This window comes from Camellia sinensis, chromosome 7, assembly GCF_055761805.1.
Source record: "Camellia sinensis isolate YWXY chromosome 7, ASM5576180v1, whole genome shotgun sequence".
NCBI lineage: Eukaryota > Viridiplantae > Streptophyta > Magnoliopsida > Ericales > Theaceae > Camellia > Camellia sinensis.
The window spans coordinates 101,769,561-101,797,096 of record NC_138967.1 but is presented as its reverse complement, the minus strand read 5'-3'; the positions used below and the strand labels follow the sequence as shown (position 1 = coordinate 101,797,096).

At 41.2% G+C, this 27,536-nt stretch overlaps 1 protein-coding gene across 1 annotated transcript; it reads left to right on the top strand.

Annotated features, from left to right (window-relative positions):
- The first annotated feature begins 15,132 nt into the window (after window positions 1-15,132).
- Window positions 15,133-16,606, top strand: LOC114310397 (zinc finger CCCH domain-containing protein 2-like). Its single transcript, XM_028256373.2, has one exon. The coding sequence runs from the start codon at window positions 15,268-15,270 to the stop codon at window positions 16,288-16,290; it is 1,023 nt and encodes a 340-aa protein (XP_028112174.2). The 5' UTR covers window positions 15,133-15,267; the 3' UTR covers window positions 16,291-16,606.
- The last annotated feature ends 10,930 nt before the right edge of the window (window positions 16,607-27,536 follow it).

The window sequence follows — 27,536 nt, the reverse complement described above, 5'->3', positions numbered from 1 at the left end:
CAAGTAGATTGTTGCTGTAAACCTGTACGAGGCTGAGTTTGAATCATTGTAAGTTTTTTCATGTTAATGAAATACTTCAACTGTTCTTCATTTAATTGTTATTTTGCTTAATTCTCCTAAATCAAGCCACCAGTAAAAGTCCTCTTCATTGAGGCTGAAAGAACTAAAACGCAATCGTCTAATAATTGGTTGGCAATTAATTTTCTGTAAGGACTGATTGATCCTTACTGGCACGCTCGCAATTACAATAATAACCTTCGAAAGCCAAAAAGCCAACATATATTTTTAGCACGCCCAGTGGAACATAATTGAAATGGCTAGACGTAGGAGACAAGGAGAAAATGAACGCTTGGAAGAAGGCGTGGAAGGAGAGGTAGAGATACCTAATCCAGAGGATAATGTGATAACACATCATGTGGAAACTCCCATTTTATTAGAACCTATGGTCGAACAGACCAGTACTTCAGAACAAGTACCACATGTTCGTAATGTTGGACGAGACCAAGGAATTGGACCATCCACTGTCCCATCTACTCAGCCAATAAATCCATGGAGTGGCTTAATAGATGTAATGGGACAGCAATTAATGAACACAATGGAAAGGTGGGCAACATCCTTTTTGGATCAAATGAATAACCACCAATTAACAAACGTAAGACACATGGAGGAAGTTTCGAATGTCCCTCAGCAAAGATTGGCTAGAGATAAACAGCTTATGCAAGTTAATGGACATTCTAATGGTCAAACTAATAATCAGAACTATGAAAGACCATTACCTCAATCTTGGTACGAACCTATTCTGAGGCCTATAGCAGGTCAAAATGCCTCAGTAATTAACAGTGAAGCCATGCAATTTGGTAGATCTGGCCTAGTGTAAGAAAATGGCATAAGAATGGTTCCCAATCCCATGTTCGAAGCCATACCTGGCACAAGGGGTTTCACTAATCCCTTATTCGAATCTATACTCGGAGGGTTGGAAGGTTTTCCTACAAATGGAAGGGACACAACACCAGTTCCAACGCCTTTCGCAGGTCCTTTCGTAGGACAGGCTCAAAGGGGTTACCCACACCCCCAACAGCAACCTGCACCACAGGGACAACCAGTCCCAAATATACCACCTTATGGACCAAGAGGACTACAAGCACAAGTTGGCCCACCAAATCCTGTGTTTGTTCCTCCAGTATTGGTTCAGCAGGCACAAAATATGGTCCCTAGAGACCAAATTGTTGACATTGTTAGAGAGATGTGTGGACCAGTGGCTCGGGGGGTCCAGACTCCAGTGTACAGGAAACCGTACCCAGAATGGGTGGACAGGGTACATGAATACCCAAGAGGTTTCAGGATACCAGATTTTGCCCTTTTTTATGGGAATGGAAACCAATCAACAGTAGAGCATATTGCTAGGTTTGCTGCTCAATGCGGTGAATTTACTAATAATGACTATATGAAATTAAGGTTAATCCCAAATTCCCTAACTGGGGGAGCATTTGTATAGTATATTAGCCTTACACCTGGCTCTATCCAAACTTGGCAACAAATAGAAGAGGCATTTCATGCCCAATTCTTCCAATTGGAGCTAGAGGTTTCCATGGCAGACTTGGCAAGATTGAGTCAAAGGCCTGACGAGAAGGCCACTCAGTTTATTACCAGATTTAAAAGGGCTCGAAATAAATGTAGAGTCATCCTGCCAGAGCCAGAATTCGTGAGATTGGCTCAAAATGGCTTAGAGTTTAGGCTTCGAAAGAAGTTTGACTCAAATGAGTTCAGAGACTTAGTGGAACTCACTTATAAGGTGTCTAGATACGAAGCATTACTAGAGGAGGAACAAGATCGAAATAATGCATCGTACAAGACATATTATAGATATCCTAATTATGAGATTGATGCAGTAGAGATTGTGGGAAAGGAACCTGTGATCTATGAAGCATTAATTCATAAGGATACAACAATTGACCAACAATTTAAAAAGAAAGACCTTCACAGGAAATACTCTTTCGATTTAACTAAGGCGGATGACATTTTTGATCATTTGCTTGCGGTCAATTTCCTTAAGTTACCAAAAGGAGTTAAAATTCCATCTCTTGATGAACTTAAAGGAAAAGTATATTGTAAATGACATAACTCTTGGTCTCACTCGACTAAGAACTGTATAGTTTTTCGAGACAGGATCCAAGAACAAATTCAGAAAGGAAGTTTGAAATTCCCAGCCAAAGCTGAAAAGGCCATGGGGATCAACAGTAATCCATTTTCAGAAATTGGAGAGGTGGCAGCCAATGTCATTATGCCGGACTTTCAGAACATGTCTTTGAAAGAATTGGAAGAAGTCAATGTGCAGATGGATGTGGCCAACCAGACAACTCTCAAGAAAGACACTGGAAATCCACCAGTTATTGGACAAAGTTTCTCACACCAGAGGGAAGACTCTGATGAAGAAGCACTGGATGACGATTCCTTAGAGGCAGCTGTAATGTAAAGGATGTGTCCTAGGTGCAGACTAAGCTATAAGTGGTTGAAAGGACTTCCAATTGATGGGAAGCAATATTACAAGGATGTACAGAGACGTCCTAAACCAACCAATGCTTACAATAAAAGGCCATATCCATCTGGTGTTAGGCAGCAGCCATTGAGGGTTGAACCAACAGCTGATAGAATGCATTCCAAGGGCAAGAGGCCTTTACATGAGTCCAGGCCACCTAACTATTATAGAGTGGAGAACAGTCATTCTGAAAGGAGGTCAGAGAGGGGCTCAGTTTGTGGGATCAGAGCCAGAGATTGGCTCTCTAGACCAGTATCGTGCAGAACAGAAAGTGGCTACCTTCATCAAAGGCCTGAGTTAGGCCCAAAACATGAAGCTAGGGCCAAGCAGTGGCCTTCGCAGCCAGTTTTGAAGATGGCTTCGAAGGAGGAAAGAAGCGGTTCAACGGCAGGGTCAGTAGGTTCGTGGGTACCTGGGGTCCTAGATTGGTTTGTGATTCAGAATAAACCTAGGGAAGTGTTTACCCAAAGAGATGTAATTGGAACCCAAGGCAGGATGGTTAAGCCTCCTTTGGTGGCTCCAAACAATTGGATGTTGCTTAAGCACCCAAAAACAAAGGAACCAGATATGGTCCCCATAATTTCTAGATCACAAAGGAGAAAAATTCAGCGTAGGTACACTCAGTACCAGCGAAACCTGAAAGAGAATGGAGAGAGTTCTTCATTGGTACAAATAGAAGGAAAGAAGAATCCAAAGTCAGACCATACTCCAAAACCAACTCTACGAGGCAAAATGGGTTGCAGCAGAGAATAGTTGGCCAAAGTTCACTCTGAACTAAAAGCCAGAGAGAAGTCCAGTTTAGCGGGATTGGAGAAGGCATTGATGGAGAGTGACAACGAGACGGAGAAAGAAGTTGGCTTGGACCAAAAGAAAGAAATGGTTGAGGAAGAAATGTTCGAAGCCTTCATGGCTGAATAAACATTTCTGGTTGAAAAACCAGTCGTGACAGACCATTCGAAGGGTGAAGTGCCAGAGAGCAGCATGGAGGATGCTTTTGGAGTAACTGAACAAGATGGTCAAAAGGAGAAATAGACACAGCCAGCCATCCAATTTGGTTCAGTGTCAGTGAACATGGCACACATACTACCGTATGAATTCCAAGCTAGAGATGAGAATTAAGAGGGGCAAGAAATTGACCCAATTCCAATCTCTAACGAAGACTCACAAGTGAGTATGGTGCAAGATAATTCCGGAATGGTTACCCCAATGGAAGCTGAATATGAGAGTGAAGAAGTGGTGAGTATTAACCTCTCATATCCTTTTGAGTATCCCTCAAATTCTATGACACAGCATGTCAAGCATTTGTATATCAAGGCCTTCTTCGATGGGATACAATTGAACCGAGTCTTAGTGGATAATGGGGCAGCGGTGAACTTACTACCGAAATCTTTCTTAAAGAAATTAGGGAAAAAGAATCCCAAGTTAGTCCCAACCAGTACAACCATTGCTGGTTTCGCTGGAGACAGACAGATGGCTTAGGGAATTGTACCCATCAACCTGAGTGTGGGAACCAGGGACTGCATGACGGCATTCTTCGTGATCGACAGTAATGCTAAGTATAATGCTTTACTTGGTAGAGATTGGATCCATACTAACAAATGTGTGCCTTCCTCTTTGCATCAGAAAATAATGATGGCCTTGGGCAATAAAGAGACAGAGGAAATTGATGCAGATCCCCAACCTTTCATAGCCTGCTCAGACTTCGCAGAGGCCAAGTTATATATTGAGGGAGTGACTTCACTCAGTATACTGAGGAAATCTGATGGCTCAGCCGAAGTGACGGCTGATGAGGAAGTGACACACCTGAAGTACTTAGTCCAGGAGAGTGCTGATGAAGAGGTTGTTGTTAAAGATGACAATGATGTCTGGTTGTAGGCAAAGAGATGAAGCACCAAAAGCCGAGTCTTTGGCTCTAATTAAGTTTTCAATTTTGGATGTAAAGTCAATAGTCCAGAAAGTGCAGGAGCAAGAGAAAAAAGCCATGATAATTGGCTACAAGCAGGAGCAGCAACAAGCCAGAGTTTTGGCCCTTGATAAATACTGTGCATTGGACATTGAAACAAAAGTTCAAAAAATACAGAAAGAAGAAGCCTTGTGGACAGACTTTGTCTATGAGGAGGAGGGTAAAGAGGTGAAACAAAGAACCTGGGAACAGAACACAACAAGGAGATTGCTTTGAAGTCAGAAGGAATCAAAGAAGGAGCTTCAGTAAGTTCTCAGATACAAGACCCCTTAGAAGAAATAAATTTAGGGGAAGGTTCTGTACAACAACCTATTTATATAAGTGCTTGGTTGAATGCTCTTGACAGGAACCAGTTGTTGGTTATTCTGAGGAGATATAAAGATTGTTTTGCATGGTCTTATAATGAACTACCAGGATTAGATAGGTCATTAGTAGAACATAGGCTCCCTATGAAGCCTAACTTCAAGCCATACCAGCAAAAACCAAGAAGAATAGGTCCAGAAGTGATTCAGAAAGTTAAAGAGGAAATTCTTAGACTACTCAAGGCAGGCTTTATTAGGACAGCCATGTATGTTGAATGGCTATCTAATATTGTACCCGTAGTTAAGAAGAATGGTAAAATGAGGGTATGCATTGATTTTAGAAACTTAAATCTAGCAACTCCAAAAGATGAGTATCCTATGCCTATAGTAGATTTTCTGATAGATAGTTCAGCAGGGCATCAAATTTTATCAATGATGGATGTGCACTCTGGTTATAACTAAATCTGCATTACAGAGGAGGATGTTCACAAAACAGCATTCAGATGTCCTGAAAATATTGGCACCTTCAAATGGGTTAAAATGCCATTTGGTCTGAAGAATGCTGGGGCTACATATCAGAGGGCTATGAACATTAGCTTTCACGACCTCATTGGATGGTATTTAGAGTGCTATAATGATGATATTGTAGTTAAATCCCAATCCAAGGAGGAGCATCTGTTTCACTTAGAAGCAGCTTTTGAAAGAATGAGAAAGTTCAAGTTGAAACTCAATCCTCTTAAGTGTTCTTTTTGCGTATCATCTGGAAATTTCTTGGGCTATGTAGTACACAAAAAAGGAATACAGATTGACCAGAATAAAGTCAAAGCCATCATTGAAGCTAGACCCCTATCAAGTAAGAAGGAATTACAAAAGTTCCTTGGACAAGTTAATTTTCTTCGAAGATTCATTTCTAACACTGCAGGGAAAACTAAAGTATTTTCTTCCTTGTTAAGGTTAAGAGATGAAGGGGAATTTGTATGGACAGCAGAGCATCAAATTGCTTTCGAAGAAATCAAAGCCTACTTGGCCAACCCTCCAGTGCTAATGCCACCAAAGGGTGATAAGCCCTTGAAATTATACATAGCTGCAGCAGAAGATTCATTGGAAGCTTTCTTAGCCCAAGACAATGAAGAAGGCAAGGAGCAAGCTGTTTATTACCTTAGTAGGTTTTTAAATTCTTGTGAATGTAAATATTCAACTGTAGAAAAGCTGTGCCTTGCATTGTATTTTGCTGTAATGAAATTAAGATATTATCTTTTGCCTACAACTGTCTTGGAAATTGCAACCACAGATTTGGTTAAGTATATGTTATCTAGACCTATGTTAAGGGGAAGAATTGGCAAATGGGTATTAGCCTTGTCAGAATTTCATTTAGAATATGTTCCCCAAAATGCAGTGAAAGGACAAGTTTTAGCCAATTTTTTGGCAGACCATCCATCTCAAACAAAGAGCCAAGAGATAATGGAACTTGGTATGGCTAGTGTTGAGCCATGGAAAATGTGGTTCGATGGATCGAAAGCCAATGGCCTAACTGGAATTGGTATAGTGATTAAGTGACTAGAAGGAATAAAAACCACACATGGCTTCAGAGTGGATGAAATTACTTGTTTTAATAATCAAGCTGAATATGAAGCCTTAATAGTGGAATTGGAAATTCTTATTGGATTACAAGTTCATGTAGTTGACATATTTGGAGATTCTCAATTGGTGGTTAACCTAGTGAAAGGGATTTTCAAATGTCAAAGTATAAGTATGTTGCCATATTATGTTGTTGCATTACACCTGCTTTCGCAATTTCAAATAGCAAATGTAACTCATGTCCCAAGATTCTTGAATAATAGAGCTAATGATGTAGCTCAGAAAGCTTCGAATTTCAAGAGGAGGGATAATACTCAAAGAGACATAAGCCAAACAACATACCAGAAATCTATACCACCCTTAAATAAAAGGAATGTGGTCCTGGAAGTCAATCATAATGACTCACAGGAACAAGATTGGAGGCATCCAATAATGCAGTACTTGGCTGGCCCATCCTCGAAGGCCAGCAGAAAAATTAAATTGCAATCTATGTAATACATCATATATAGCAATGCTCTCTACAAAAAGGGGGGAGATGGTTTATTGCTAGAATGTTTAGGCCCAAAAGAAGCATTAACAGCTATGGTTGAGGTTCATGAAGGCATCTGTGGTACTTATCAGCCTGGTGTGAAAATGAGGTGGTTGCTTCAAAGGCATTCCTACTATTGGCCAATTATCCTTAAAGACTGTATAGAATATGCAAAGGGTTGCTAGGCATGTCAAAAGCATGGTACAATAAGGCATGTACCCATAACTGACCTGCATGCAGTAGTAAAGTCTTGGCCATTCAGAGGATGGGCCATGGATATGATGGGGAAAATACACCCACCCTCTTCGAAGTATCATTGTTTCATTTTAGTGGCTACTGATTACTTCACTAAGTGGGTTGAAGCTAAGCCATACAAGGCTGTAGACCAGACTGAGGTCATTGGATTCATCAAGGATTTAATCCATAGGTTTGGCATCCCATAAACTATAACTGTTGATAATGGGACTGTGTTCGATGAGAAAATGGTGAAGTCTTTTATGGCAGAGTTTGGCATTAGCCTTGTTAATTCCACCCCCTATTATGCACAAGCCAACGGCCAAGCTGAATTATTCAATAAGTCCTTGAAGAAAGGAATACAAAAGGTTGTGGAAGACAATCCTAGGGATTGACATAACTTATTGTTGGATGTATTGTGGGCTTATAGAACTTCCCCAAGGTCAAGCATAGGAGTTACTCCTTATGCCTTGGTATATGGGTATGATGCTGTGTTGCTTGTGGAAATTAATGTTAAGTCTTTGAGGGTAAGATGTCAAGACCAGCTAGATCCTGAGCAATACCATAAGAGTATGTGCTTGGAATTAGAATGAATAGATGAAGCCAGAATTCTGGCATTAAATAGCATTCTCTTGCAAAAGAAGGAAGCAGCCAAAAATTACAATAGGAAAGTCAAACACATTGGCTTCGATAAAGGTGATTTGGTATGGAAGACAATACTCCCGATAGGAATTAAAAGCCATAAGTTTGGTAAATGGTCACCTAACTGGGAAGGACCATATCAAATTCATAGAGTCTTGCCTTTCGGAGCATACCATTTGAGAAATTTGAATGGATACATACAGCCCAAAAAGATTAATGGCAGATATTTGAAGCCTTATTTTCCAACTATTTGGGAAACACAAGGAATAAAATAAATGTCAAGCAAAAGAACACAAAAGTACTCAAATGATAAATCAGAATTTGTTTTTTTTTTATAAAGAGTTAAATACATTTTGCCATAAATTGGCCTAAAAATCATTACAACGCTTTAATTGTTCTTTTACAACAAACTTCCTATTCTTAAATGAAGAAAACAACTGGATGGCTATGGTCATTTCTTGCTTTCGATCGACCAGTCCTTGGTTGGTGATCTGCAGTTTAGTGTCAGTACAGATTAAGGCCTGGTTCACTACAGATAGCTCCTCTTCAAGTTGAGCTTTCCTCTCCAGTAGTTGGGTGCGAAAATGGGAGATAGAGGAATGTTGTTCCTTTAGCCCGGAGACTTCAGCATGTACTGTGGAAACAAAGCTCTGGTCTTTCACTAAGTTCTCCTTTGCGGCCTTGGCAGGATGACAAATGTTGATGTAAAAGTCAATAGTAGCTGCTGCCTGAGATAAATGACTTGAGACAGTTATATTGGATTGCTCAACAACTTTGCAGCACTGAAGGAAGCCAATTCTTATTATAGGCCTTTGTAAAGCCTCGAAAGGAATCCTTGAAAAGGATGTCAATAACTCCAAACAGCTGTCTAAGTCCATCAGGGGTGCAGAAGGCTTACTACTGGAGGAAGAAGAGCTTTCAAGAATTGTTAACAAGGAATCAGCCAGAACTAATGGCTCAGCCTCATAATTAGCTATTGGAGAGGTAGAGGACATGTCAAAGAGACTGGCTAGTCTTGCTTCGAAGATATTTACCTCATCCGAAGACATAAGGGGTGTAGAAAGAGCAGTGGTGGAAGGCACAAAGGATTGCATAGGGATAGGAGAAACAGGTGGAGCATCTTCAGTAGTCTCTATGGTCCTAGCCACCAATATGTCAAGGGAAGAAGGGCTAGAAGTAGGTAAAGGTAATAAACCATGGGTTGGAGAGCTGCCAGCACCTTCTGTAGGAGAATCAGCTACCATCAGAAATGGAGCAGCAATTGAAATTTCCTTAGGAAGAAGGGGAAGAGCAAGGCTCGAAAGAGAACTGAATTGAGGTAGATTCAAAGATAAGTAAGGAAGATACATATTTAATCTAAAGGAAAGAGATGCAGGAATGCTTGGCCTAAAGGAGGATACATTAAATGTAGGCCTAGGAAGTGGGAGTATTATCTGAATAGTCCTCACATTTTGCATCTGATCAACTTCAACTGAAACTGAGGGAGTCTTTATTGGAAAAATAGGCTTAGTAGTTGTTGCTGCACAAGAAGAGATATAAAGTAATGTCAGGTTTCAATACCAAAAAATTTGATAAGAGAGAAACAGTAGAAGCATGAAAGAAATTACTTGTTTCAAAAGTGATAGCAGCAATAGGAGAGCTTCGGAGGGAATAGTGTTTAGCAATACGTTGCCTTCTTGCAGTTTCCTTTTGAATTGCATCAGCAGCAGCTGCTTCATCTCTTAAGAATTGCTGCTGCCGTCTCTTCTTAGCTCTCTCAAAAAAAATTATGGCCTTAGAATGCTCTCGTTCTACAGCCTTAGCAGCTGCTTCATGAATGGGGTCTTTGACCAAATCAGAAGGAGAGACAGTCGTCTTCCTTCTCTTTTTCCTTTGTACTGGTATTTCCTGTTCCTTCTCAATTTCTTTCTCTCCAACTTGGGGTTCAGATTCTTCAGAAGTGAGTTCCTCTTCCACTACTTTGACAATCATCTCATGAGTGGGATCTTGAACCAAGCCAGAAAAAGGGATGGTCACTCTTTTCCTTTTTTTCAAGGCTGACTCTTGCTCTTGAGTTGCTTCTTCTTCTTCTTCTTCTGCTTGAACCTCAGGTACTTCCTTTTCAGGCTCAAGTAAAAGTCTCATTTTCTTTTGTTGCTGTTTGCTTTTGAGAAGATTTAGAGCTTGGGTCTTCTGAGAAGAATCTCCCTGTGAGGCACCCGCACCACCTTCACAAAAGAAGAACTAAAGATAACGCTAAAAGCATTATAAATAAGGCAAAAGGAGAAGAGACAAGGGTATATACCTTCCTTCGAGGCAGCCCGAGTAACTCTAGGAGGAGTCGAGGTAGCAGGAGCAAACTGTGTGGTAACAGGTACAGGAACTAAAGTGGTAAGGACAGTGGAAGGAATAGCAACTCCAGCTCCTTTGGGCTTGGGCACATCCAACACCATCAGTAAGTCTTGAGGAGAAATTGCCAGATATACTTCCATATTAGACACCCACCAGTTATGGTACCTCTTCAACATGTTACCTTGAGTAAGAAAAGGGATATACTCAAAATCAATCAAGTCCTGTATAAACTTAGAAGTTGCCTCTTCTAGTTTGGACCGACGAACTTTCAAATCCCTGGTGGTGAGACTTAGATTGGTGTTACTGCAGAGAGGTATTGGGACCCCTTGTGAGAAATCAAATTGTCTAGCAAATTAAGCAGGACAGTAGGGCTCAGCAATGCATTTGTAAGCTCTGGGGTTCATGGTCCCAATGAATAATTCTCTAGGGATTAAAATAGAGGCCTATATGTCTTTGTGAGCAAGTAAAGCACAGATCCTATCACTCAGGAAATTCTTCAACCAAGATGGGCCAATGGTCATGGGTTCGAAGGGACGAAAGCAGTAGGAAGGAGGAGAAGCTGGAAGCCGATGGAAGAAAGAGAGTAAAAAACAAAAGTAGAAGGATAAATTGAAGCATTGGCTAGCCTCATGCCATGAGTAGGACGGTTTGGCTCAAAAAATTTAAGGCATTTGGATTGTAACTCAGTGAAATAAACAAACAGCCAAAGCTAAAGAATCCAAAATGGCCCCCCTTGATTAGCATCTAAGGGTTTCTCACAGAAATGAGAACAAACTCTATATACGTGACCCAGAACGTATGGAGCTAAAGCCACCCTCTTCTGTAAAACAAGAGCTTTGGCAAGAGAGGCAAATTCAAGCATGATTCTTTGAGAAGAGGTGCAGAAAAGGAATTTACAAAGCCAATATAGTAAGAAAGAAAAGAATTCCCTATCGGTCACAGGACCCTCTCTTCTATTCTTAGCCTTGACAAAGTCATTATAGGATGAGTTAAGAGAGGGAAGGGAAAAAGGGACTGCTAGATCAGGATAATCTAGTCCAATGGGGCTTCCAATGGGAGATAATCCTAATAGATGGCAAATGTCAAGAACAGTAGGGGCCATCATCCCACTTCTGAATTGGAAGAAATTAAAAACAGGATTCCAAAAGCATAGGGCAGCAGGAATTAAGAAGAGGTCCTCTGAGATAGTTGACCTGGATAATCGAAGGGCATCGAAAAGGCAAAGTTCTTGAAGGTCCAGAGTCTTATCAGGGACAACCCGATCATACCATTCTTGCCATTCCGGTCTCACTGTGGGCCAGCATCGGTGGGGGCGATTCGTCCTCTAGTTCCTCCAGTTAAGGCCACCATCGTAAAGGAGAAAATGGTCTTTTAGACGAGGATATAGAGCTGGAAGCTCAGCAAGAATCTCCTTGAATATAGGCCCAAGCACATAATCTTGTTGCTCATGACGACGAGGGATGAAGATGCGTCCGTCGATGGCGCTTTTCTCCCTAGCCTTGTACTTTTCACATTCTGCATCAATGATCCTTTTTAGGACTACAGATGGGCTCGCACGTTCTACGACTAGTACTTTCAATGAAGAAGAAGCCATTGATCGAACGCTTCCTCAAAAGACGAAGTTGGGAAAGGGAGTAAAGAGAAGTGGAAGATCGATAGAGATAAATGGTTTCTGTATTGAGCGAACAAGTGATTTCAGAGCACGAAATAAAAGGGTTTTAAAAGCTTTTATGTTTGGAAGATATATCGCGTGGTTCGTTAAGTACTAAAAGTACCAATACGAAGAGTTTCCTTCAATATTGATACTTTTGGAGGGAAAAACACATCCCAGACATTGAAGCCAGTTTCGAAGTATAGTATTTGGCTTCGAAACCAGATATTGGTGCCAAAAGTCAAATAATAAACGGCTTCGAAACTAAGAAGCCAGTTTCGAAGTATATTTCATACTTATGAATGTAAAAATGCTCAAGTATTCGTTTACTTCGAAAGGATTAAAGACCTGATTTAGGTTTCTCAATGAAAGTAATGTCCTTCAAAGCAAAACTTGAGATCCCTTAAGGATGAGAATTGCTGTTCAAAACATTAAAACCATTAATTGGTTTATATAGATATTTAAAGAAGATTTTCTTTCTAGACTAAAAACAGCATGGGTTGTTCTTCGAAGCAAAAATGGTCAATTTAAAATGGTTGATCATACTAACCATGACCATATGTTGGTTATGATCAAAACAAGCTTTAAGGGGTAAGATTGTTAAATTCGAAGCACCAATTCTAAATGAAAATCAGCAAAAATTGTTAGCTATATTCCATAAATTGGAAAGGTTCATTGTTGGTTCTTTTAGTGTTTCATTTAAAACGATTGAGTCCAAATTCGAAGGATAAGATTGTTCAGTTCAAAGCTCTGAATTTGCTTTAAAGACAAATGGGGACAAGATCAAACCATACCAAACAAAGAAAAAATCTTAGTGGTATTAAAACAAGAGTAATTACATTGAATGACCCTATTTGGGTACAAACTCAAGCTCATAAAAATAGGGAATGGAAATAACAAGTTCATGAAATTTAGTTCAACTATGATCAATGAATTTCTGTTCTTTTTTTATTCTATCCTTTATTTCTTCTAACATTGACTGCATGAGTTGATGTGCTCTCACTTCGTAAAAGAGCTCTTCAGCCTTTATTTCGAATGTTGTTTCTTTCAATCCTTGTTCCAATTCGTCTATATCCAAGTCATCCAGTACGCTGAATCTTTATTCTTGAAATCATTAAATTATTCAATGAAGTTCTCTGCTGCGTACTGGGCATGAACTCGAAGGGACGAGAGTTGGTGTAAAGATTGTGTGGTAGCCATGGAGGTCCGATGCCAGTGGAGAAGCAATGGGAGTTGGTCTAAAAACATGTGAAGCTCTGCTTGGGCAAGGGGATTAAGAACGTGACCCCAAGTCAGAATATCACAAGCCCATCGAAGGTTCTTAAGAGGGACTTCGTCCTCAAGAACATTAAAGGGCAAGTGAGAGAAAGCCGCGAGCAGAAGTTGAGCTTGCTTCCGCTCAGCTGGAGTAGGGGAAGATGAAGGCTTGTAAGGTGGAAAGATCTTATCTGCGGAGAGGACAAGCCTCAATCTCTCTGTCCAGCACGGATTTGGCGGAGGGGAAGGTATGGATGCTTCTATTTTAGGAGATGGAACAAGGACAAAAGGAACAAGGGCATTAATATAATCGAGCCAGTCAGAAGAACAAATCTTCGCCTTCTGGGCTAAGAATGATGGATTGTACCCTTGTGCCTCTTCTAGGCGTCGGGTGGCGTGCACTATCTTTGTAGGTATGAAGGATCTATACCATGCCACAAGCAGATTCTCCTCCAAACTACGTCGATGGTCAATCGACACGTAGGGATAGACCACCGAGCTTCGCACATAAGAAGGGAACTCTAAAGGGTTAGTAAATTCGACAAAGTGATGGTTGATTCGTTCCCTCAAATCACAAGCCTCAAGTTTTGACCAGCTTGTCCAGTCAGAAGGCCCAGAAGAGGAAGAAGTCACAGCCTTGTCCCATGCAGAGGTTTGTGAAAAAGAACTTCCCATATCCATATTTGTAACTTTCTGAATCAAAGGATTGAGAGCAATTTGTTCGTAGTCCAAGGGTGAGTTAGAAGAAGAACTTCCCATGACCATATTTGTGAGTTTCTGAATCGAAGGATTAAGGGCAATATGTTCGAAGTCCAAGGGTTGATAATTTGCAAAGGCATCCATGACCTGAATATAGAAAGGTGGGTAAAGGTAGCTAATTAATGCATGAAGGTTCTTTCGTGGAGGAACATCATCATCATATGACTCTTCGTGTGCTCGATCAATGGAGGGAAAAATTGATTCGGCTATAAAAAATGTATCAGTCTGTTCGAATACTAAGGTGGTGGGGGTGTTCAAAAGATTGAAGGAGAGTTTAATACAGATGATGAATGACAGTTGCATTTATGGGAGAATGCAAAACCCATGCACGTTCTAAGACGTGGGAAAGAGACCTTGATCTACTAGTATCACCAAGTATTGGGTATATTAGTGCGAGAGTTAATGTTGGCTACATATTTTGTACAAGCCAATTACAATTCGACGCGTGGCAAAATAAGAATAATATAGGAAGATTATTCAAGTCTTCGATCCTGATCGTACACGTGGCAATTAGTATTGGTTATTACGAGATCTGAGTAGCAGTGGATCAACAAAGAGATGCAAGGTGATGTGGCTTCAACAGTTACTCACATTTCAAATTCAAATTTAGGTGGGAAACCTAACTGCAAGTAATGGCGTAATGGAGCTAATCTTGAGGCAACATGATCAGCGATTATGGAGGAGTAGTTCGACGATTAGAAATGCAGTTCGATAGTCATCCTTGAGCAGTATAAATAGCAGAGAAGGCCCCTAGAAAAAGCCCCCAGACTCAGATCCAAAAAACCAGTCTTATTATACTTATTTCAGTTTTACATTTCCAGTCTTTCATTTTCTGTACTTTAAATTCCTGCACTGCACTTTGTTCATAGGAGTAGTTTCAAGTAGATTGTTGCTGTAAACCTGTACGAGGCAGAGTTTGAATCATTATAAGTTTTTTCATGTTAATGAAATACTTCAACTGTTCTTTATTTAATTGGTATTTTGCTTAATTCTCCTAAATTAAGCCACCAGTAAAAGTCCTCTTTATTGAGGCTGAAAGAACTGAAACGCAATCATTTGATAATTGGTTGGCAATTAATTTTTTATAAGGACTGATTGATCCTTGCTGGTACGCTCGCAATTACAATAATAACTTTTGAAAGCCAAAAGCCAATAAATTTTTAAAATAAAAAATAAATTTTTTAATAATATTTTAAGATAAAATTTAAATAAACTAGTGGAATGTTCTTACATGCTCTTTCCTAATGCCATGCTGCCACGCATCTCTCTCCCGACCCATGCTATACGACCCCTTACTTACGCCATCCTCCCTCTCCCCCTAACCTAACCGCCCTATTTATGTCATCTGCTCCCTTGCCTCCTCTCTCTCATCTTATTTCCATCATCATCTAACAAATCTCTCTCTTTCTCTTTCTCTTTCTCTTTCTCCAACAACTATACTAGCCACTTTCTCTCTCCAACAAATATATCATCACCATCATCATAATGGGAAGCATTTGTGGAGAGTCCCACCAGCAACACAAGTTCCACCCTTCCCAGCAACTCCTCCTCCTCCTCACCAAAAAAACCATGACACATCTCAACATTCCTCCTCGGAAACTCCTCCTCCCCACCTCCATCCCACACAGTTCCCTGACCCTTGATTCTCTGAGATCCGAGGAAGCCCTGCATCAGAACTTCTTGCCCTACAATGGCCTCCACGACGACGACGACGAACAAGAAGAAGAAGACTCCACCACCAACCCTTACTCTTCAGACCATTTCCGAATCTACGAGTTCAAGGTCCGCCGCTGCCCTCGCAGCCGCACCCACGACTGGACCGACTGTCCCTTCGCTCATCCCGGCGAAAAAGCTCGCCGTAGAGATCCCCGGCGCTTCCACTATTCCGGCACCGTCTGCCCCGATTTCCGCCGCGGAAGTTGTAGCCGCGGCGACAATTGCGAGTTCGCACACGGCGTTTTCGAGTGTTGGCTTCACCCTGCTCGGTACCGAACCGAGGCTTGCAAGGACGGCGAGAATTGCAAGCGAAAGGTCTGTTTCTTCGCCCACTCTCCTCGCCAGCTCCGCCTCTTGTCGCCGCCTGAGATAAAGTATTACCGGAATTCGATTCATTGTTGTTGCCCATTTTGTCACTCTGTCTCTGCTTCTCCTACATCTACACTAATGGGTTTGTCTCCTCCAATCTCTCCCCCGTTGAGTTACAAAGATGTGCTGACCACTGAGCTAATGAGCTCTTTGGAGTCCATGAATCTGAATGAAGATTCACATACTGCCACTACTACTTCGAAAGGAATGCCATTGTGGGTCGATGTTTCTTTGAGCAATGGTGATGAATATGATCAACTGCAATTCATTCTTTCTCCTTCCACCCCAAGTCCTTCTGGGTCCACGGGGTTTTTCAGTAATGGTGATGATTCTTCAAGCAAGAGCCTCAATAATGATGAGAAGCTCCATGATAACGGTTTGGCTTGCCCTGATCTTGGTTGGGTCAATGATCTTCTCACTTAATTGAAAATTTTAATATGATGATGAAAAAGTGAAGCAGATGATGATGAAGGTCATGTATATATAGAGTCATCCACTATCCATTTATATAAATATATATATGTATATCATCAAGTGTGTGTATATATGTGATATGGTGTGTTTTAAGTTGTTTAGATTTCTTTACCAGTCTATTGAATTCTTGTTGAATCATCAGTCTCTATGAGTTTGGTTATAAGTTTTCCTCTCAAGGAGGGGAGAGAGAGAGATTGGACTGTTGTTTGATGTATTGAATTGTGCTGTAAAACAGTGATTGATCAATGATGATTCTCTTTTCTAATTCTTTTGTATGAAAATTATTGTAGTAAAATAGAGTTGGGATTTACAGCCATACAATTGTCTTAACACATTAAAAAATAAATAATCAAATAGCTTTTTAATCATTTTGATATTTAGAAGAAAATATTTTCTCACGATGGAAGGAAAATGTCATGTGATTCAAGTTGATCTAGACTTGATGAACAATTTACAAAAATAAAATAAAATTACATTTTTGTTAATTTTTAACTTTATTTCTTAAAAAAATGATTTTCTCATTTTTTATTTATTTATATTCTTCAATTGTAAAAAAAATTATTGTCTTCTATGCACCTTTGTACCCTTACTTCTATAATTGATCTCTTACCTACATTCACCATATACCTCCACAATTGACTAATTTTTTTTTTGTTTTTTCATTTTTGTAAAAATACTCTCTCAAATACATAATTCTCCATTAGCGGTGACTGTGCAATTAAAATAAATAAAAATTAAATTAAATTATAAAGAAAACAATATTATAATATGTATATTGTCTAAGTGATAAAAATCTTATTATTTAAACCTAAGATTTTGAATTCAAGTCTTATGAATCTCTTCGTATAATTTTTTTTTTTGTTTTAAAATAGAAAAGTTTGTCATGTGAAATGAGGAGAAGCAAAAGTTTTAGGACATCAACTAAGGCCTTTACAATAGTAGATCACCTTAAATTGCCATTTACCACAACCCATCCCCTTCTTAGCTTTCTTTCTTTTGCTTCGCTTCCCTTGACATTTCTTCTGCTCCTATTCTCTCTACAAGTGGCACAAATCTGTAGACATCTCATTTTTGACCACCCATAAAACTTAAGCGCTTGGTCCAGCGCACTCGATGCTGAAAACTGCATTGTGTGATTCAAGTTCTCGGTGAGGGAATCCAAGGTCGAGCCCCAAAATAATCTCAAAACCTTCCTACTTGTCTCATTCTTACCTTAGAGGTTCATTTTTTACCATTGTGCCACCTTATACTGAGTTTGAAACAGGGGAGTGGGGTAGCACATTAGGGCCCGGTCGTGCCCCATTAGGGGCTGCCTATGGCTATTTGGGCCCGACCATGCCTCGCTGGCAATACACGCTGTTCTGGGCGAGAGCTCGCCAGTTATCTTTTTTTGAAGATATTTTCGACTTGTTTTGCTCAAATTCTATAAAAACAAGGTTATACCTCTATTTTGAGAGTTGAAAATTTTCAAAAGAACATATACACACAAGAGAGAGCTCCATCTTCCTATACAAATCACCTTTGAGTCAACCTATCTCTCTTGATCAATATCCATACACCATACATAACCTCAGATCATAACCTTAGAACTTTGGTTGAGACTTGGGTATCACAATTCAAGTTTGAAAGTGTGCTTGAACCAAGTTTGTGTTACAAACAAGAGCTTACTTCTTTTAGAGGTATAAGCTTATCACCTTCTCTTTTACTTCTTGTTCTATCTCTTGCTAGCTACTTCTTGTGTTTTTATGCTGTCTTGAATCCATTTCAAGTGTTTAAGCTTGCGTTTGGATAGCTACCAAAGGGTAGAGAAGGTTAATACCTTCTCTTGCACCTTATCTCATAGCTCAAGCCCTTGTTTTTACACTCTCTTTTTTTTCCTTTTAAACTGATTTTTAGAGCTTGGAAAAGGCTAAAAAAATATGGTTTGAAGTCTTAAAAATTGAGAGGTTAGCCACCTCTCCTTACTTTTGTTCACTAGCTTTGTTTTGCCTTATTCTTTCCTACCTTTTTATGCTTTCCAACATGATTTTTGGTCATTGTTTTTAGCATATTAGGGGCTGTTTTAGGGTTGCTGCAATTTATTTAATTAGTATATGCTCGAATATCAAAGCTTGTTGCATTGTAAGTCTTCACATCTAGCTTGTTATGTAGTATTATGCATGTTTCGGTAGCTTTTCTATGATTAATTAAGAATCAATCTTGCTATCATGTCTGCAATCTCCCTCCTTTCTTCTTTTCTTCTTGTTTGAGAGTTATTTCAACTGGTTGATGGTTATTCAAAATATGAGCTAGAGACCTATGCTCAATGGCTTAATCTCTACGGAGGTTCATCGTCAAAGGCATGGTCTCTCCTTCATATTTAGGAGTACCTCTCGCTTGACGTTCTTCTTATTTAGCGGACTTAACCATCACCTTGGACAAATGGATTAAAGAATGGACAAGACTAATGAAATTGGCTTAAAATTGGATCAACCTACATAAAGAAAATAAATAAGGTTGCTTGGGCTCTGCCGGACGTTATGTTGAGTCTATTGTGTCAAGAGTCATGACATGTCAATTCATGGTGTTTTGACGATTCTTGAAGCGTCTTTACTTTCCCCTTTGAGCTCATTCCATGATAAAAGGGAGGGGTTGGAATTGATTCATTGCATTTATTGATTTTTGTCCAAATTGTGACCAAAATCATCAAGCAAGCAACTTGCTCATTGATGGTTATGAAAACGACTTCATCCTTCTCTTGAGGCTTTCCATGACAGAGAAGTGTAAAAGGGACAAACAGGGCTCAGAAAATTCTGTCTGCACTGTTTTCACCTCAAAGCACAAAAACAAGGTTTTTCACTTCCAACCCCCATGTCTTTCTCCTTTCTAGTTACCCGCTTATAATGGTAGTGTAGAGCATCATGTTTCTTATCATTTTTCATGTTCGCATACACTCGTCTCACATGCATTTGGGTTCAGCTCATCATACTAACCAATGTCAATTTTACTTTCATTGTTTGAAAACATGATTTATCGCATACCTTGAATTGGATCATATGCCATGCTTATAACTGAGCCTATAAAAATTGCACAATTGTGTGTGTTGCATTAGTTACATTGCATCGTTTAGGAACATTCATATTTTCTAATTATTTCGCTTTGTTTGGCCTTCCTTGGAGTACTAGGTGAGCATTTATTACTTTAGCATCTTGCATTGCGTGTGATTGTTGTCATGTCGAGCATGCTTTCCATGAGACTAATTGCTTAAATGATATACATGTTTGAATGCCGGTGGATGAAGGCTAATTGCTTAAATTGGGATAAGTTGAAACAATTTTCAAATAAACACAAAATCAAATGTTTTAATTTTTGTAAATTAATTTATACTTGTATGCGTCACATAGTAAAATAGCCTAGTAAATCAGAACAAGAACATATAATGTAAATAAGAATCATATCTTGATTAGTAGAGGTCGATCTTTGATCGGGCAAGTGGGATGCTCAATTCATGACTTGCCCCTTTCGTACCTAAGTTCCTGAGATGAGACACTTTGGTGATGACGGATTAATGGCCTTTGGCACGAGTCTCGGGTTTCTTAAATTTCTCAAAAATATTTAGGTGGCAACTCTAAAATCTAGCAAAGTAGTCCATTTTTGGCATTTGATTCAAACATCAAATTTTTAAAAAGAATTGTCGGATTTGGACTCTTTTTGTGTTTTCACTATTTTGTACTGTGAAATCAAAATCAAAATTACGAAAGTCCGAATTATAGGGCTAGTCATATCCAAAAGGAGCACGAAAATAAAGCTATAGTTTCTAGCGACTTTACTGGGGATTTAGAGAACTTGACTCGAAATTCATGATGTGAAATTTTATCTACACTTATATGTTCTTTGCATTGCATTTGCATGGTTACTGTAAATCACTATGTTTTTCATTTGCTATTCCTGGATGGTTTGCCAGAGGCTTACCCAAAAGGCTTGCCAAAAGGCTGACCGGTCATAGGCTTTGCCATGTTAGAAACACAACCCTTGGATCTAGATTACCACTATACCGCTTGATCCTCCTTTTACTTTTCGGTGTTAGGTGTGAGAGGTATATTAGGTAATCTTGTCGAGGTACCCTTTTAACCATTTGACCTAATTGCATATAGTGAAGCTATAGTGACTATTCCAAATTAGGACAGGATGCCATCCATATGCAAGATGTTGTGAGACTCACTGATTGAAGTAATGCAGTCTAGATCATATCAAAAATCTAGGACAGGGTAACCCTACCCCCCTCATAGGGGTGTTTTGGTTCTTTTACTTGGTATGTACTTTTACAGTGAGACTGTACAGGATGGTTCATATCAGTATGAGTTTGAGAACAGAGTTTAGTGGGGATTGGGGTTCTTTAGTTATGTTTTATCTGTTGTGAATTGGGCCAAAGTGTCATCCGATTTTGATCGATGGTTTTTATTTTCTTTTACTAGGTAGTGTACCATCATAACTTTAGAAAGACCCGATATTCCCCAAGTTGTGTGGACTCGCTCTGGCAGGCTTTAAGCTCAAGACCTTGTTGGTGGCTAGCCTGTGTTAGTCTCACTTCCGCCAGTTACTCGATGAAGAAGGAACAGACAGTCAGCTACACCATTACAAAGCATTTAGCAAACACCTATCTGTTCTCACTCAAGCTGTTCACCAACATGTAACTTATCTAGACTAGCAATGGCACAGAACACGGAAGAATTTGCTGCCATGATGGCGACTTTCCAAAGAACCATGGATATCGTAAACCAAAGGATGGCCACACAGGATGAAGTCATCACTGATCTACCACGTACATCTAGGGCATTTGCATCGATCGTGAATCCAATCCCGACTACTCAGCCAAACCCGGATCCACCTCCACCAATAAAAAATCCCCAAATCCCAAATCCTCAGGAAATGTTTTCCTCGGCTCCAGCTCCGGCTTCGGCTCCGGCTCCGGCTCCGGCTCCGGCTTATAGGCCTTTGGTTTAACTCCTTGCGAAAATCTTTCCTTTTGATATTAATGAAATCGATTCGGCCTTGGTCAAGATCGCTAGGCTAGAGAAAGCACTGAAAAAATCCCAAGGCTTCAACTCCATTCCGGATATCGAAGATGGATACATTGAGGCTTCAGTCAGATTACCGGAGAAATTTCGATTGTGCATATCCGCTTGTTTTCAGATGTGCTAAGACCAATGAGCCTGTCTCGGGCTCAAAAACTATCGTTGTTCAGAAGAACTTTGTCTGATGTAGCGGCTATCTGGTACGCTAAATTAGAGAACTCTACAAAGCGAAATTGTGAGGAGTTATTCGAGGCGTTTGTCAACCAGTACTCTTATAACACTCAACTAGAGGTAACCATCAGTGAGCTAGAGGCTACTACCTAGAACCCTAAAGAATCATTCATTGACTTTGTTGCCAGATGGAGGGCAAAAGCAGCAAGAATGACAAATAGACCTTTTGAAAGAGAGCAAGTCCAGCTGGTGGTCTAGAACCTTGAGCTAGATATGCTGTAGAGAATGATAATGGCACCGTTGTCCACATTTGCTTCCCTACATAAGTTAGGGGTCCAGATTGAGAGTGCATTCAAGAAGGGTATCATCCACAAAACTAGTGAACCTGCCCGAAGGCCATTTTCTTGGAGTACCAATGCTAGCAGTAGCATTATTCCGCGGCCTGCAAATGTCAGTATTGTTGTCACAACGGCCAAGATGGCTGATCCCTTTACTACTGCCACAACCTCACAACCTTCGCAAAATACCATCCCACCTTGAAATCGAAGAGTCTTTACCCCTCTCCATATGAGCCCAACCCACGCCCTCAAAATTTTAATGGAAATGGGGCATCTCAAGCCCATTGATCCGTGACCCCTCCCTGACCCACTATCGCCTAGACATGACCTGACCTAGTACTGCTTCTTTCACCAAAAACACAGCCACTCCACGAACCTGTGCTATCACTTACGTCATGGGATTTAGGATCTTATTGACAACAAAGTCATTGCTCTACCTGCCAAACTGAACGTAACCATCAATCCACTTCCTCTACATAACCAAGTCACCTCACCCAAAAACATTAACCAAATACAGACACTACCGCCTTCCTTTAACCCCAGTGTATACATTACCCCATCCCATATACCCAAGCTAGAGGTGATTATTCCAGAAGGCATAGACATGTACATGTACATGATGGATTTAACATCACAAACCCAACCAGAACCTGTGGCAGTAGAAACAGAGAAGAAAGAGAGTGCACTAGAGAAGTAGGAATGGCAACGGGGTGGGGCGGGGCCGGGGATCACCCTCCCCGTCCCCGATCCCCGAAGCTACAAACTTCCCCGTCCCCGGTCCCGTTCCCCGGCGAGGAACCCCTCACCCCCCCGGGCCCGCTCCCGTTCCCAATGGGGATCGGGTTTTCCCAACCCCGAAAAATCCCCGTAACTCTGTGTGTGTGTGTGTTTAGTTTTCTCTCTCAATAACAAATCATCGTCAACAACATCATCAATCATCAACAAAAACATCATCAAAAAAAAAAATAGTGACAGATATGACAGGAGGAAATAAATCGATGGTGATGGCAGTGGCGGGATCTTCTTAGATTTGCCGTGACAGAGGGAGGAGGAGGCAAAAGGCGACGACATATGAAGGTTTGACGTTGGCCTGGCAGAGGAGGAGCCGACGGAGGACGAGGCCGCGAGAGGCGACGGAGGAGGAGGAAGAGGCGGCAGAGGAGGAGGCGGCAGAGGAGGAGGCGGCAGTGGCCTGGAGGAGCCGACTGCGCCTGTGGAGAGAAAAGAGAGAGTGAGAAGAGAGAGAGACAGATCAAAGAGAGTGTGTGTGACTGTGTAGTGTAAGTCAACCAAACATATATATATATATAAATCGGGGCTAACCGGGGCGGGGGGTGGGGCCGAGGCCGGAGATGAAATATGTATCACCGTCCCCGGCCCGAATGTCACCGGGGATTTATTTTTGAATACCATCCCTGGCCCGTCAGAGGTATTTTTTTTAGAAAAATCACTCTTATCGGGGACGGGGGTCGGGTTCCCGTCAGGCCGAGTTCAAATTTCCATCCCTATAGAGAAGGGCTTGCTTGATGCTCAAGTCATAGAGAAAGGGGCCTCACTTGCAGAGGAGTACGACCCCAACTTATACATCGTGGCCGTCGGTCAGCCGTAGCCAGTAGTCATATTACCAGACTTCTTCAGCATCAACGCTATTGGGGAGGACCAGTTAGGGCAGAATCAGAAAGACTGGCTGGAACAAGGTCTAAATGACTTAGTCAAACTAGAAGAAGACCTGATTGAGCTGGAAGAGGATCTAGACAACCTCTACTTCTTTGAAGAAGAGGATACAAGCAGTGTACAATTAGGATGATGAGATCCAAGCCAGCCGGAAACAAGCAATGAGTGGCTGAGTGAGGAAGAGTCAGATGTTGAGAAACAGATAGGAGAGACTGGGAAGGAAGAGGAAGTTGGTGCTAGTGGCAAGGCTGAGTCTACACTTCTGACTGAGAAAAAATAGGCACTAGAATAATTTCGAAGGGAAATGATAGAAGAGATCTAGACAAAGATAGCTCTAGAGCAAGGAAAATGAAAAGGGAAAAAAGAGTTTGAGACAACGATGGGTGATGTCCAAGCTACCAAAAAGGTCAAATGAAAGCCCAGTGACCGGAAAAGGATGTTAAGGAAGCTTTGAAAATATCGGGATGCAGAAACCAAAGTTGTAGTGGAGGAGGAATGGTATGATGATGGGGGGCGTGATGTGAACATGCTTCGGATAGAACCAAATAATGGCCCGACTGTGGCTGCAGGAGAGTGGTGGGAAGGCAGCGACTTAAGTCATGCATACACTGATGAAGGGTGGAAGGCTGATACCCCTAATGACACTCGGTATACTGACGAGATTAATCGTATGACCCGGAGTGGTCGGTACTTCAAACCTGTGGCCTTTGATCAACCAGAGTCTTCTAACAAAGAGGTTGAGAGATCAAAAGAGAAGGATGTTGAAGAAAACCTGGTCTTGAAATAGCTCAAGAAGATTCAGGCGAACATATCAATCTAGGGGCTGATAATGGCTTCTTGGGAGCATAGACAAGCATTGTTAGAGGCAATGAACCGGACAAAACTGTATATCGACACCACTGCTAACCAATTGGTATCGTTGGTTACATCTGGGGACGTTACACCGGTGATATCTTTTATTGATAAGGAATTACCACCTGAGGGTGCCAACCACAACCGACCTTTATATGTAACCTTGGAAAATTGAAAAAAGTGGATTCCGATGGTGTTAGTAGATACCGGATCGGCGATCAATGTATGTCCAGTAAGGACTGCCTATGCTATCGGTTTGAGGCCGGCTAACTTTACACCTATGACTCAGGCCGTCCAGGCTTATGACAATATGAGCCGAGATGTTATGGGAATGTTCAAGAGCCATATCATAATCAGCCCGTCCGAACATGAGATAGAATTCTATGTAATGGATGTACCGGCCACGTTCAATCTACTACTGGGAAGGTCCTGGCTACATTAGATGAAAACGGTGTCATCAACTGTCCATCAGTTGGTAAAGTACCCCTTCAAAGACAGGATTGCTATTGTGTACGACAATTCTACAATCCATCCTCCCCAGGGAACTACTGCCTCATTATTAGAAATCATACATAGGGAGGAGGACGTGTTCTTTTCTGGCTTCTCTATGGCAGAGGCCCGGCTAGTCCAAACCATCATGGCGGAGGACGATAGGAATTACGTGAGTGCTTAGTCCATCTACATGATAAACAAACAAGGGCATATTCTTGGATCAGGATTGGGCAAAAATGGTAGACATAGAGGTACTGTTGCCAAAGAGATAAGTCACAACCCTCACGCTTTCGGGCTGGGATACAAACCTACTGCTGTAGATTGGCAAAGAAAAGGGGAGGAGTTGCGAGGAAAGATGAAAGCAAAGAGGACTGAGATATAGTACGAGTTAGTCCACAAACCAATACGAGGAACCTTGAACGGACGTTTTGTTTGCCAAGGGGAAGACTTCCCCTTCTGTGGATTCCCAGAGCCCTGGTTTGACAAGGAAACAAAGACAATGTATCTGGGGTTCGAGATCTTCTTCTGACACCAGTTACCAGAAGAAGGGGATGAGCTGATAGACTTAAGCCCTAGCACAGATCAAGGCAGAACTGCAAGCCTGGGCATTGAAGAAGAAGAACTGTTAGGAAAAACGATGGCTGACCTACTGGCAAGTTCTACTACTGGAGTTGAGTCCGTCAACTTGGGGGATAGTTTTACTATCTCAATGATCGGGGATACATCGGTAGCAGATTTCACTAGCCTCATCGTGGATGCGTCTGAAACTGCACGCCTAGTCTGGAAGTTCGAGAAGGGCATCATTGGGGATTTTGAATCGGATAGTGAGTCCGGATCTGATTTCACTGAGTCTGTGGAGTCGGAGTCAGATTCGAGTTCATCTGAGTCTGGTACTTCCGGGAGTGGTAGCCCGGATACCAAGGTCCTGTCCAGGTCGTCTTTCAGCTTTTCTTTTGAGTTCACTGTAACTGAGGATTTGTACCTTTTGAATGAGAGTGTTGTGAACTTTGCCTACTTTTTTGTGCCTTTGGTTTGTTGTACTGATCTTGATTTTCAAAATTCTGACTTAAACGAAGAGGAAGAAATTCCTTGGATTTTAAAAAATTAGGTTGATTATGAGAAGGGGAGGCATGTTAAACCCTGTACAGATGAAATCATATCAATTAATGTGGGTACTAAGGAAGACCCTCGCTTGATCCAGATCGGGTCCACGTTGTCTTTGGAGGAACGTAAGCATTTAATTGCTTTATTAAAAGATTTCAATGATATTTTTGCATGGTCCTACGAAGACATGCCTGGAATCAATCCTGAGATTGTACAACACCAGATCCCTCTTGACCCCAAGGCCCAACCAGTTAAGCAGAAACTGCACAGAGTTCACCCAGATTGGGCTTTGAAGATTAAGGAAAAAGTTACCAAACAGATTAAGGCAGGGTTCTTGCTTGTGTTGGCTAATATTGTTCTAGTTCTGAAGAAGGATTGTGTTGACTTTAGAGATCTGAATAAGGCTAGTCCAAAGGATGACTTCCTTTTGCCATACCTAGACAAGTTGGTAGACTTCACTACCAACCACGCGCTGTTATCATTTATGGATGGGTTTTCTGAGTATAACCAGATTCTAATGGCACCCGAGGATAGGGAGAAGACCGCTTTCACTACTCCGTGGGGCACCTATTGCTACCGAGTCATTCCATTTGGGTTGAAGAACACTGGGGCTACCTACCAAAGGGCCGCAACCACCACGATCATCAAAAATAGGTTGAGGTGTATGTGGATGACATGATCATCAAATCCAAAGAGCGAGAAGGCCACTATATCGCATTAGAGAAATTCTTTCAATAGATCAAGGAATACAGATTGAGGTTAAACCTGCAAAAATACACTTTTGGGGTAACGACAGGGAAGATGCTAGGATTCCTAATCATGCAGCTAGGAATTGAAGTAGATCCTTCCAAAATCAAGGCCATCTTAGAAATGCCACCACCGAAGACTGAAAAGAATGTGCATGGCTTTCTGGGTAAAGTGCAATTCATAAAGCGGTTTATTTCAAAATTAACCTTGACTTGAGAACCACTATTTGGTCTCCTGAATAAGGGAAAAAAATTTCAATGAGATGATCGCTGTCAGTTTTCCTTTGAGCAGGTCAAGCAATATTTGCAAAATCCGCCTATGTTATTACTACCAGAACTAGGGAAACCATTGATCTTGTACCTGTCAGTGACGAATTCGACTATGGGGTGCATGCTAGCTCGAGAATCTTAAGACAAAGTGGAGAAGGCCATCTACTACTTGAGCAAAACGATGCTAGACTACGAGACCTGCTACACTTCCTTGGAAAAAGCTTGCCTAGCCTTGGTGTACCAAGAAGTTGAGGCACTATTTGTTAGCTCATTCTATAATCCTGGTTTCGAGATTAGATCTCATTAAATATCTCTTCAAGAAACCAGCGCTTACAGGTGGGTGAGCTCGTTGGTTGCTTCTTCTGTCCGAATTTGATCTCAAATATGTTACACGCAAGTTAGTTAAAAGGCGAGCTGTAGCGGAATTCCTAGAAGACCACCCGGTAGAGGGAGATGAGGCAGTGGAATAGTTGTTCCCAGATAAAGACATTTTG

Coding starts and splice junctions, on each gene's coding strand:
- LOC114310397 (XM_028256373.2), top strand. CDS start 15,268: ATGGGAAGCATTTGTGGAGAGTCCCACCAGCAACACAAGTTCCACCCT.